Source organism: Ammospiza nelsoni, chromosome 3 (genome assembly GCF_027579445.1).
Source record: "Ammospiza nelsoni isolate bAmmNel1 chromosome 3, bAmmNel1.pri, whole genome shotgun sequence".
Classification (NCBI taxonomy): Eukaryota; Metazoa; Chordata; class Aves; order Passeriformes; family Passerellidae; genus Ammospiza; species Ammospiza nelsoni.
In genome coordinates, this window is record NC_080635.1 from 56,341,232 (window position 1) to 56,354,968 (window position 13,737).

At 36.5% G+C, this 13,737-nt stretch overlaps 1 protein-coding gene across 1 annotated transcript in view; it reads left to right on the forward strand.

Moving 5' to 3' along the window:
* The window catches only part of SYNE1 (spectrin repeat containing nuclear envelope protein 1), a 281,934-nt gene that overhangs the window by 47,717 nt on the left and 220,480 nt on the right, over nt 1–13,737 (forward strand). The window contains exons 4-9 of the mRNA XM_059468351.1: nt 3,376–3,471; nt 5,300–5,383; nt 9,230–9,322; nt 10,949–11,127; nt 13,082–13,278; nt 13,440–13,549. Coding sequence (XP_059324334.1) covers nt 3,376–3,471; nt 5,300–5,383; nt 9,230–9,322; nt 10,949–11,127; nt 13,082–13,278; nt 13,440–13,549 — 759 coding nt within the window. The remainder of the gene's footprint in view (nt 1–3,375; nt 3,472–5,299; nt 5,384–9,229; nt 9,323–10,948; nt 11,128–13,081; nt 13,279–13,439; nt 13,550–13,737) is intronic.

Genomic DNA, 13,737 nt, shown 5'->3' on the forward strand with positions numbered 1-13,737 from the left:
TACTATTATAGGAGAATTCTTTGCACAGGCTTTCCAACATTCAAAACAGAGTGTATTAGGATCATTGCAGCTGATTGCATTGCTAGGGCTATACCCTTAAGTGCAAAACACCAAAATCTGAAGTACATTCAACATTTTAGAATAGCAAAAATTTAAGTTAGTTTTCTTTCCTTGCTTTTACTGATTTACAATTAGTATTTTGGCAGTGCATTAAGGAACTAAGTGAAAAGTTGTTAAGTCTGAATCAATAAAAAGTTTTCAATATATTCTAAGTGAATATAGCGTAAAAAAGCCCCAAAACTTTCTTTTCTGGAGGCTAAAGAGTAATCAGTGTTTACGTTCATCTTTCACTTCATTTGACATTATATGTGCAGTCAAGGAGTAGGTATTAACCCATTCCAACAGAAGATGTGTTAATATCAGTGGAGGATCTGCTAGAAAACATTTCAGTAGCTTAGGCCATGCTGTGCAGTGGTCCATGTATAATAAATAAGTATGTATGGACTTCTCAGTATCAGCTAGCATGTGTATCAACACGGGGAATAAGATTGAAATCTATACTTGTGTAGAAGAGGACTCTTTTTCTATATATGCCACTAGAAATATAACTCAGTGACTGAAATAATAATAATCATCATGCCATGCTTATGTGCCCAAAGTAGAGTAGTTAAAAAAAAAAAAAGGTGATTTATGAAATGTGATGAGAGTGTAACCTCCTTGTAGTTAGGTGTTAACATTTTCAGGATAGTGTAAAGCATTATATTACATAGCATATTACTGAGAACGTTTCTGGCAGTCTACATAAATAATAAAAAATAACTAAATTTCCATATTAGAGGGGTCTTATACAGGGCATCTTGTGACACAGGTATTGTATCTGCCTTCTGTTCCAGTTTTATTGGTGTAAAGATCCAGTTTTATTGATGTGACATCCATGGTGTGTGCTGCTGAACACTTTGCAATTATGCCACCTTCCAGCAACAAAAAGTGCATTTCAGCTTGCTGACTTAAGGACAATTGTGATTCTCACACTTCAGAGCAGGAGTTCTTACCAGCTTTGTTGCTTGATGGTTTCTTTTCAGCTTTTCATCTTATTCAGTGCTGTCTCTACAGCTGTTTTTCCCCAAACCAATGTTTGATTCAAGTAGCAAGCACTGTAGATGTTAATTTGCTTGGGATGCTTTCACTGCCTTGCCATAGCACCAAGGCTCAGTTTGGGTGTAAATCTAATTTTTGTAGCTTCTGTCAATACCACTGAATACCACCACTGTGGTGGTATTCTGTCAAGACCACCGCTCTGGTGGTTCAGAGCAAGAGTTTGGCCTGGGTAATCAGAGGCTTTAACTACAGAGTGAAGCTATTCACTGGGGAAAACTGAAGTGCTTCCCAGACTTGCTTTGCAGATGACCTCCAGATGACCTTAGGCTTCATGTTGGGATGAGACAAATTTTGACTTCCACCTTGATTTGTGAGTAAGGATACCAAAGCACACAAGTGAGAGGAGAGCTGTGTTATGCTCAAAAAGGTTGTCTATCAAGCACATTATGGGCACCAGAATCACGGGGTACTGTAAATCTCACATACCCTTCAAACTAAATGTATCCTAAATTGCCCTCTCTAAGAAACCCATCTCTCTTCATTGCTGTAGAGTCAATTTCAATAGACAAACCTCACTACTGGGGCATTTGGATAGGTGGTTTTTTCAGGCCTTCACCTCCTGTTGGATTAGGATGGCAGCTGCTGTAATCCTCTTGTCTTTATGGCTGAATTACTTTAGCACATAATTCTTCAGTGTTTTGTCATGTGGTAATGCTGATAAAACCAAAGCTGCTCCAAGCTTCAAACAGGAAATGATAACATAGAAGGTGAGGAAAATTAATTGCATTTGTATCAACTGCCTGTGATGCAAGACTGGGACAAATTAATCTTCAGTGACCCACTTGCTTCATTGATTTCTTTGGTGTTATATTAAGGAAGAACATGATCCAAGGAGAAACATTATCTATAGCTTTGCTAGGAAATCAAAAAGAACTATGACTTAATACACCCTCATAATGAGTTGTCGTGCTACTTTATTTTATATACATGAAAATATAGGCTCTTCTATTAGTGTGACTATTAGAGCATGTCAAATCTGAGATGAAGTCTACTTCCAGCAGAGTTCTTTTTTTTTCACTTTATGCCAAAGTTATGTTTTATTGAAATAATATTTTATCCAAGCTGATTTTTTTTTTTAATTTGGGGAGCTGGAATCTTTTTTCTTTCTCCAAATTTGTTACTGCAGTTTTACCTTTTCAAAAGCAATGTTTCATTTATTAGATTCATCATTTCAAATTTCTATTTCTACACAAAAATGTAGATAGAAATAGGTAGAAGAATAGATAATTTGTTGTGCAAGCACTTCTTTTAACAAGTACCCCAAAAGTAAATTATTAAACGTAGTTTCAAGAATTTTGTAGTCTCATTGTAATTGTAGTGAATGAACAGGTATTAGTATTATTATCATTATTTGTATTATTATCATCATCATAAGGCTTATGAATTCTCACAAGCTGATGGATGTTGGAGGATGCCTATTCTATTTGTCAGCTGGACCAAGTTTAAACTTTTTGTTTCTGGGAGACATTTTGTGATCATTAAACTACTCACCAGCTGAGTCATAATTCCACAAACTGGTGTGCATTTAAGAATACAAAGTTTTATTATGTGACCTTGTTATTTGAAATTTCTAAAATATAATCTGTTTACATATTTTTGAGTATTGTCGTTGTTGTTCTTGTGTAGGTAAACACATTTGGTTAGCAATTTGTCTTAAGTAGGAGCTGAGACAGTGCTGACAGCACCCAAAGCCTGCAAGGCTGGAGGAGAGAAAATACAGCAACTCAGTGTAACAACTGTCAGCTGTGAGAAGTGGCAGCATCACTCAACCTGCTCTGCTACTCTAGGGATTTTCCCTTCATACAGCTCCTCCTATTGCTTGGAATGAGAGAGTGAAATTTCTGTGAAATACTTAACACAAGGGAAATAATCTGATGGGTTGAAATGTGACTATAATAGTACATCTGTAAATTGTGTGTGCTTTGTAGAACCAGAGGCAGCTGTTGGTTTATTTCTCTGCTTGTTGCTGGGGGAAGGAGGTTTTTCTTTTGTGTTTTCTTCAGTTGCAGAAATCCACAAAATTTTACAGTCCTGTGGCAGAAATGTAAATAAACAATGTGGAGGCAAAGCAGTGGTTAAAGGATATGTTGAGGTGAAAAACTATAAAATACAAAGAAGGGGACCAGCCACTCTCTTTGGGTTTCTGTTCATGAAGACTGATATTAGGGTGCAGTACTGGTGAGCCTTTATGATATCTGAAGCCTTCTCCCTTTTCAGCGCAATCCTCCCATGCTGGTGAATGACCTGTTTGAGGATATCAAAGATGGGGTAATGCTAATTGCCCTTCTGGAGGTTCTTTCAGGGCAGAAGTTGGTAAGTTCTTCCTTCTACAAAAACTTTCTTCTTCTTTATACAACATTGTTGCATAACTTCTGTGGGGTACAATTTTCTAATAAGTTTCTATATTTCTCTACTGTAACAAAACTTATTCCTTCATAGGAAAATAAGGTTTTCACTGAGTAGATTATCTGATTACACAGCATTATTACATATGATTGCAGGCATGCTTGATTATTGATTATTACACATTTTTATTAATTTTGCCATGTAGCTCTTAAAAACTTCTTACTTGTATTAGTCTTTGCAGTTCATCTGGGTTTTGCTGCTATGACAAAATCAGGGTTTAAACTGCAAGTTACTTCTGTGCATCTTGGAAAAAATGAGGCTTTTTTCTGTTAAATTTATTGCTTTGACTCAAAAAAACCCCTCAAACAAGCTCCTCAAATTTCATGGGGGCCTATATCCATTTGCATTGACAGTTGCTCTGCTACTGTAAAGAGCCTTAAATGATGCCAAATGGCTTTTTCACAGCCAAGTTATGTAAAGAGAGGATGGTGTGCCCACAGCAAATAGGCTGTCTTTTGGGAGGCAAGCTAGTTTTGTGCATGGAGGAGAAAAATGAAATGATTTTAGCCCAAGGGCTGTGACTTTGCCCAAACCAGCTCGCAGATCAGGTGGCAGCATCTGAAGAAGCAGTGTAGTCTGTTGTTTAGCTGGCTTCAGGCTCCTTCACATACCGGCAGTTTGCTCTCATTTCGTATTTCACCTCTGTTTTGATTGCAGGTGAACCCCAAAATTAGACAATAAATCAAACTGCAAAAGTGATTTTACTGTGAAATGGGATAAAGCCGTACTTTGCAATGTGTTTCTGCTCCATTGAAATCTATCCCTTTCAGTTTCTGTTAGTCTGAGACAGAAAGCCTCCCTCTTGTGGCAAACCAGAAGTAGTAAAACAGAAAAAGAATTTTAGTGATGGCACCTGTTACAGTGAAATTCGCTGAATTGTATCCTGCCTGTATTAGTTAGGGAAAGACAAGAGACATTCCAAAATAAGAATAATGTCCGGTAAACTTAAAGGTTATGTATACCAGCATATGATATCCTGTAGTAACTGCAGGAGAGATTCAGAATTTATTGTAGGCCTTTGTTAAAGCCATTTGTAACATCATGAACACGAATTTAAATTACAATAGTTGCACATTTGCATTACAGTATAAAATTCCATGGGGAATTTAATTCTACTGTCCAGTATTAGAAACCTAGCATATGTTCTTGATTGAATTTTTGAAAATCTGTCTTTTTTTAGCCTACATGTCTCAAGTTCAGTGAAATTCATTCTTTATGGGAATTTGGCTGAGGTTTTAATTGCCAGTAAGGTACTAGAGAGATAGGATGAAAAATCTTAGGTAAAATGTCTCCATTGAAGACTGATTTTAAAATAACAACAATTTTGACTTACACATTGCAGGCAAAAATATTTCACTGAGAGAATGTTGTCTTCTCTCAAATGCATATATGTATGTATACACACACATATATATGTGTGTGTTTGCATGTGTACAAAAATAGTTATTTTGCATTGGGAAAAAATCTCTTGGATTTCATGATGTTTACGGACTGAAGCCAACAGTTTGCATCCTGAGATTAAGACATATGTAACTTTTTTATAATGGCATTATCACACTTGTGTCCCCTGTATCTGTCAGTCCTCCCTCTGATGTACATGCAAAGGTACAAATCAACAATTTCACTGTTCCAAGGAGCATTTTTATAAAGCCATTGACAATAAATCTGAAAGTTCAGTTTTTGAAGCAAACAGGCATAAATCTGATTGGAGTTTAATCTGTTCTTTCTCTTTAAGCCTTGTGAGCAGGGGCGTCAGCTGAAGCGAATTCACTGGGTTGCCAACATTGGCACAGCTCTAAAGTTTCTGGAAGGTAGACGGGTAGGTATGGTAGCTCTTAGCCCTGGTTTTACTTTGTTTTTCCCTTTGTCTCCATAACGATATTATTTGTATCCACCCATCTGGTTTTGTTCTCCAAAATTTGAGCTATGTATGCAGTCTTCAGTTTCTACACAATATCTAAAAGCTGCTGTAGAGTAAAAATTGTAAGGTCCAACACTAATATGTGGCAATGCATAGGGTGAAGCTTGTCTTTTTTGGTTTTTAAATTAATAATCAATCACCTTGGAGGATTTTCTTTTTTTAATTTTTTTTTTAAATGTGCTTATTGACTCCTCATGATCTCTACTTTCCTGTGCTGTTCTCAGCAAAGAATGAACGTCAGTTCAGGAGAGACACTCAATTATAATTTAAAGAATAGATTTCTGGTTGGTCTTCACTTGATTTTACATGTGAAAAATCTATTCCCTGAAATTACAGATATGAAAATTTAGGGAATATTAAAATTTAGTTTTCATACAGATATGAAAACTTATTAGCTTGCCAGGACTTCAGTCTAATTCCTGGATTTATTGTGGTGCAGTTGGTGCTGTGGCTGTTTTAGAAAAAAAAAAAAATAAATTTAACAAAAGAAGAAAACTTAAAACTCATTTTCATCTAGCTTTGAATATCATAAAAAAGCAATGTATTTCTACCCTTTTTTTTTTACTTCTCTCTGGATTGTAATGACTCAGATCTGGATTTTTTTCTTTAGATTATAGGTATTTTGTCCCCTAATCTCTGCATTTTACTTCAGTGTTTGTCAATGCAGATGTTACACCTGATGAATTTTAAGTCTGCACAATACTGTTCACTGGGATTTGTTGGATTTTGGCACTCTTTCCCTGCCTTTGACTCTCTGACATATAGACCTAATTGCAGCTATGTTATATGGGAAACCATCTTAGCAGATGCCTGTAAAAATAAATTGGAAAGATTTTAAATTGAAAATGTATAACCAAAGCAAAGAAAAATATATTTCTGATGCAAAAGTCCATTTTAGCTCACAATCTACCTACCTGAGGAAGTATAGTTTGTTAATACAAAGCATAAGGCAAGGCTGGGGTGAAGAGCAAAACAGCCACACTTCCTTAGTTTCCATGTCACAGCGTGGTGGGTGACCCTTCTTGGATCCCACAAATATTATAGCAGTGCAGCTGGAAAACTGGCCCTGCCAAGGATCAGGAAAGATTGCCAGAGCTCTGTGTTTTTCCTTCTGCTATCTCAGGATTTTTCTGCGGACTCATCTTAGTAGTTGTATTAATATCCTGGATTTTCTTCTAGAGGGAGTTGGAAATATGCAGGCTGTCAGCAAATCAGGGTGGCCAATAGCAGTGTTCCATAAGCTGAATCCAACCCAAAGGATGCCTCTATCCATCCTGTCACCCTTCTCCTCCCAGAGGAGGTGGGGATACTGTTCAGACAACAAATGCCCTTTCAGCAGCTGGATGCCATCCCTGGGTTGTAACCAAAGGGCAACAAACACAGACAGGATCTCCTTCCTCTGTGGGCTCTCCCATGAACAAACCTTATTACACTTTTAATCAACTTCCTGTTTTCAATGTCCAAAGAGACTTCTGCTAATACTCCTGTGTTCTGGTTTGAAAGCAAAGCCAGTGAGAGACTCCAAGTCAGAAATACAGTTTATTAGGAAAAGGAAAACCAAAATACATGCAATAATACAAAAGAAAAACCAGTGACAAAGTCAGAATACAACCTGACACCCTGTTGGTCTGGGTGTTGGTAGCAATCCAGTTGGATTGGTGGCTGCAGTCCTCCTGGAGTGGCAAATGCTGTTCTGTTGGAGCAGTGATCCTGTAGAAGGGGTATGGTCTTCCTCTGATGATCCAGTGGAGAAGACAGTTGTTCCTCTGGCAATCCAGTGGAAAGACTGACTGCTCTGTCCCAAATCCCAGATTATATCTAGGTGGGGATGCTTAACTCCTCCCCCCTGGGCAGAGCATCTCACAATGGGCTGATATGATTCTCTGAGTCATGTGGTGGGTCCAATAAACAGAAATGGCTCCTGGAAGGTGTTATATCTCTGAGTCATGAGGCAAGATATTGATGGGCCCATTAACAGGAGATAAGGAAGAAGCAATGCCCTTCCTGGTCTTCAGCAGCTCTTGAGGATGGGAATAGAATGCATCTTAATATTGTAACCTAGGACATCCTGTTACACTATGAACTACAGCTTACAATTAACAGATACTATTCTGGACAAAATTGGCTTTCTTTTTAGTTCTGGATCCATCTTAATGGTGTATAAAATAAAGGTAACTCAATAACTAGGCTAGATAGACTGTGCTTCTGTGAACAGTAGCCTAATCAGAAGCTTTAGCTGAGTCCATGTAAGTCTTTTCATTTGTGATAGATACTAAAATAACCTCACTTTCTAGAAAAACAAAAGCTTTTCGTGGAATTGGTCCAGCTGAGAGAATGAGGTATATTTTTTTTTTAAGATAAGGAATGGAAAATTTTCCTTATTGACTGGTGGAGGAACTGGTAATGTAATTTTTCCTAGAGTTTTGTCGACTTCTTCGTGGAGAGGATTAAAAATGTGAGCTATAGGGACTTCTGCTGTGCCTCTTCCAAAGCAGCCTGTGCAGATTTAATTTGGAAAAAAACTTAGAGGTCTGGACAGCATTTTGTTTGCACTTGACATTATCTGCTGGATTTCCAACTGCTTATTCAGAAAAATACAATTATTTCTCTGTTTTGGAGAGACAAATGAGGTTGCTTGAAGTCATTCTCCATCTTTTCTTTAGACTGCTCACCAGGGTTTATCTACAACCTTTGTCCTTGGACAGGCTTGTGGTAGATGGGCACTTTGGCAGTCATTCATATTCTTATCGTGATTGGTGTCTGACTCTTAGTTTGGCTGAGGAAATAGGTACTAACATAGCTGCTAACTTTCCAATATTACTTTTTTTATCTCATTTCCTAGAACATTATCTGCATGTTTTTTTCTTTAGCATACGTTTCTCTCTTTTTTTCCATCTATCTTATGAATTTATTTTAGGGTGATATTTTATTCAGACTGTAGATTAGCAGTTGAGAGTTAATAGTCATGAAATCTGTTCCCATTTCTGTTGAAAAACTTAATTTGACCTTGGACAACTAATTTTTTCCCACTCTATTTTTAAAAGAGCTATTGTTAGGCTTCTCTCACAAAGGGGCCTTAATCAGTGGTTGTGATATCCTTTACAATAAAATGCTCTTTGCAGGAGAACCCTAGTATTCTTTCTTCCCTTTTCTTTTTTTATGCTTTTTCCACCCCTTTCCTTTTTACATTTTTATTTTTAAACTCACTTTTCTTTTTTTATTACACGTGGTTTAGAACTTTATCAATAAACCCCTGCATAATTTAAAATCTGTTGCAGAGTATTTAATTTGTTCTCCTGATAAAATTTTATTGTAAGATTGGCCAAAAATGTGCTTTCTTTACATTAAAAATGGATTAATGCATTTACCTAAAAATTAATCATTTAAAGTCTATTTTTGTGTCATATTTTTCCTTTTGCTTTTCATGCTAGTCCGTATACAGAGGATCTCCGGTTTGTACAGTGTTTCTATCTAATTTTTATTTTTCTTTCTGCTTGAAATTATTTTTTCTACGTATAATAGCATGGATCAGTCTTAAAAGTTTTCCATTATCTGCAAAACCTTTCTAAATGTGAAAATATAATTGTCTTAATGTGAAATTGCACTATTGAATATTTGGGGTTTTTTTAACTGAGAATCTTGTTTGATTGCAGAAATGCATTTCAAATATAGAACCTATTTGAAATGCATTTCTTTATTGCTATACTTTGTGTGTGGTAGTAACACATTTTCTTTTCTGTATAGATTAAGCTTGTCAACATAAACTCAACTGATATTGCTGATGGGAGGCCTTCTATTGTGCTTGGCTTGGTGTGGACCATAATTTTGTATTTTCAGGTACTAATTTTTTTGTACTTCAGAGTCACTTGCTCAAACAATTGTTCAGATCATCACTTTATATGAACTGATGTAGTTCCAGGCTTTCACTGTAGCTAAGTCACTTTGTCATTTGCTGAGGATGTGATCCTGAATGAAGCAACAAGTGATGGTGCTGCACATTGCATAAAATTAGATGCTTGTCTGTGGAATAGGTTGGTCTTTGTCTAGAGCAGAGTTCCTTCATCACTGAAGCATATTCTTCTGCTTTCTCTAAAGAATACAACATAGCAAAAGTGGAAAGTAGTAGAATTGTGGATTCTTGGTTCGAGTATCTTCAGCGGCCTCAGTGGTGACTGTGCTGAACAGCTAATTACGGTGCACTGGATGTCAGTCAGTAATTATTCTCAGACCATACATTGTAAACATGGTGATTTCACTGGCAGATGCAGGTATTTGCAAGGATGAAATTTAGCTGTGAATCATGTAGATTGAGAGAGGGTTGAATTTGTAGAGGAAAAATCACTTGCATTCTGTTGAAGTTAGGTGGGAGGTAAAACTGGCTTCTAAATCCTGTCCATATGGGTTAACAAAGTGAGTCACTGTTCAACACTCAAAATAACAACTAATTTTATTGCTCTTCTTTATGGGGTTCTTTGGCTCCCTTGTGATGTCTCAGGGATGCTGTTCTCCTCAGCACCAACCACTTTGATGCCTTTGTAGTTCAGAGTTCATCAGAATAAAAGTTAGTCAGAATGATATTGACATTTTAATTTATAGCTCATTGAAATGAAGAGAGAAAATCGTGTTTCTCAGTCTTACTGAGACTCTAGTTCTCTGCATAATTTTTGTCATTTTTTGACCTTTCCTTTAGTTCTCACAGGCAGATACATAATTTTAACATGATTGAAAACAGCAATCCACAAGAGCTGTGGTTCTCATTCTGGCAGACTCATTTTGTGATGTGACAACTTTGGATTTTAAGAGGACAGCATAAAAAAAATCCTGCAACTTCCTCTGGATATAGCTTTATCATGTTGAGGAACGAAATTGTTAGTCAAATTAATGTTCTTGAAAGAATCAAGTTAATATTTTCATTTGATGAAAAGCATAATTACCATTTTACACCCTCAGCAAGCACTCTTAATGCCCTTTGCCTGCAGTACATTCACTATTTCATCACAAGGTACCTCTAAGTACCTTTTTATACAATTGAATTTATGCCACAACAGTACAACAGGAAGTAAAAAACTATCTAGATGAGGTCACTGCCATTCTTTAATTGAATGGCACTCTTCTGAAATTAGTAGATTATTTTATAATCTGAAGTTAAACTACCTGTAAGGTATTGTCTTCTGTTGTGATGATAATTTGCTATAATAGATAATATGACACACTTGTATATTTTTCTAGCTGTAGGATGTGAATTCAATAATTCTTAGATGCCTTGTGCTTCTGAATTTAAGACCATCACCTGGGCACATTAGCGTTTCTACAGCTCCTGTAATATATGCTTAAATAAAACACAGTTAATTATAGCTTCTACCCAACTTTATTTAGACAGTTGTATTGGGAAATTATTAAAGAAACTGGTGTGAATCAAGAAGGTTATCTACAAAGAGTTCATTCACATTTTTTCCCCTGCAGATTGAAGAGCTTACAAGCAACCTCCCACAGCTGCAGCCCTTGTCTAGCAGTGCTTCTTCTGTGGAAAGTGTTGTCAGTTCAGAAACTGCAAGTCCCCCAAGCAAACGGAAGGTGGTAACCAAGGTCCAAGGAAGTGCCAGGAAGGCTTTATTAAAATGGTTACAGTACACAGCAGCAAAGTAAGTAAACTACAGATTAACTGATTTTATATTTTAAGTGAAAGCTTTTTGCTCACATTCTAAGCCCTCTTAGTCAGGGATCATCCTTTTGCTCTTTATTTATATAGCACCTTCTTCTATATATAATTATAGATCCCCTCACCACATTCTTTTTGACAGCTGAGGCTGCTAAATGTTACCACCATACAACAAATCAAGTAATAATTAATGATTTACATTAATTTTGCATGCAATCATATTTTATAATTTGTGACTAATGAATGGGATTATCTCTGACAGAATGAGGAGCTGAAAGGGGAATTAGATGTTTGAATGACAGTGCATTAGTCCTGCTGCCAAAACTCTTGGTGTGACACTGCCAGTACCACTCTGATTAAGCATTCCTCAGTGAAAGCTTGGAGGAACAACTTGCTGTTGAAAGGAAAGTGGTGAAAAGTTATGTATATCCCTCTGTAGTTTCTTGATACATTTTAAATATTATTACACAAATTGCTGAATCTTCATTTTTCCTAACCCAAGTTATTTTGGAGTTATTTCTTGCTATGTCTAGTTAACTTAATAATTTTTTCCTTTATTCTGTAAGATTATCCCATGCTGTTTCAGCTTTCAAAAAGGCATTAACCCCCTCATAAATTATATCAAAAATACTGTAGTAGTTTGATAGTTTCCACACTAAGAAAATCAGAGATGTAAAATAACATGGATTTATTTGCTCAAATTAAAGAATCACTGCTATTTCAAGACATCAATCGTGCAAAATATAGAGGAGAAATGGTCAGTTATTGGATGATGCCTCAGAGAAAATAAATGTAATTGCAAAGATTCAGACTTATGCATAGGTAGAATACAGTAATTCGTAGTACAGTGCTGTCTAATTTGAATTTCTTCCTTTGCACTGTTGTTGGTAAGACACTGACAATGGAAAGTGATCAACTTCTATTTCCAGACATGCAAACAGACAAAAGGAAAATAGATTGATAAATTAAGCTGTCAGTTTTATTGGGAAGAGTTGATAGAATATGCCAAAAGAAGCTGAGTGATGCCTAGTGGCACTCTTCACCTGGGCCTGCTTCACACTGTTTGCAAGGGCTACTTCCTTAAAGTCAGTGAAAGTGTTTCACTGATCACAGTGAGATTTGAATGAAGCTATTCTCAGTTACGTGAACCTCCCAATGGCAAGACTACCTTAGTGTCTTAGTGTCCTGAAAGGACGCTTGCTTGCTCAGAACAAGTTAAAAACCATCTTGCTGTCTGTGAATCACCATACCTTTCAGAACTACTGGTAAAAGAAGTAGTGATTTGGATGTGTGGTTCAGTTCTGATTACTTTCTTATTGTATATTGATATTTCTGGATCATTTGTGTTTATTTTTAAATAAACTTTTTTATTAAGTATTCTAAATATATGAATTTATAGTAGCATTCATTATTTTGATAAGAACATAGAGAAATTTGAGTGTTGTAGTTTCCCCTAAACAGCAGTGATGTTGCTCTTCATGCTATCATTTTAAAAAATAACAGGTTAATGCAGGTTTTTTTGAATTTTATTTGTATGATACTGATGTACCTAAGTGAACTGCAGCTGTTTTAATGGAGTGAGATTTATAGGGAGGGAGATAACAGTGATTGGAAGTGTGTACATCCACAGACTCTGTGTGTGTCATATAGCATCTTTGAGAACTTTGACCCTCCATTGCTCATTGCTTTGTGGCTTATTGGCTCTGGCAAGCCCACTGGAGAAAAATACATCATGTATATGATAAAAAACACTTGGATCTTCATAGGCAGAAATGAATTTATGCAGTGGGTAAATGGGACTGCAGTTGACCTAACTGGGCAGGAACAAGTGGTTTAGGTTTAATAATGAGTTACCCCTGGGTGGAGCATTCATATCTCTCCCTGTTTCATTTAGTCCTGATGTTGTTAGTAACTTCTTTCCCTTTCATATTTTTTAGGCAAGTTGGAATTGAAATCAAAGATTTTGGACAAAGTTGGAGGAGTGGTGTTGCTTTTCATTCTGTTATTCATGCTATCCGCCCAGATTTAGTGGACATGGAGAAAGTGAGGGGAAGGTCAAATAGAGAAAACCTGGAAGAAGCCTTTGCAATTGCAGAAGCAGAACTAGGAATCCCAAGGCTCCTTGACCCAGAAGGTACCTAATACTTAGCTGAAAAAGAATTTTTCAGCTTGAAGAAGTTTCAACTACTTGGCGTGTTTTAACCCAGATGTGCCAATTCATGGTGGTTAGATATTTAAGCAGCATTTTATGCCATTCAGCTAAAAATTTAATTTTCCATGTTTTTATTTGTCTAGATGTGGATGTTGAAAAGCCAGATGAAAAGTCTGTCATGACCTATGTAGCCCAGTTTTTGAAGTACTATCCTGATCCTCATCATACAGTGACTGATGTGCCAGAGAATGAAGTAAGTTTCTCTTGTATAACTATAAAACCAGTTTATAATGAAGGGGGGGGGGCTTTATAAATACATTTTGTAGCTTTCTTTTGGTTTATTATATTTCCTTGTGATGAGCAGTTCAAGTGACAAGCACACTAAGAAAACTGGGAAAGATTAGCCAAGAATAAAGGAACAGTCTTGCAGATGTTCAGTAG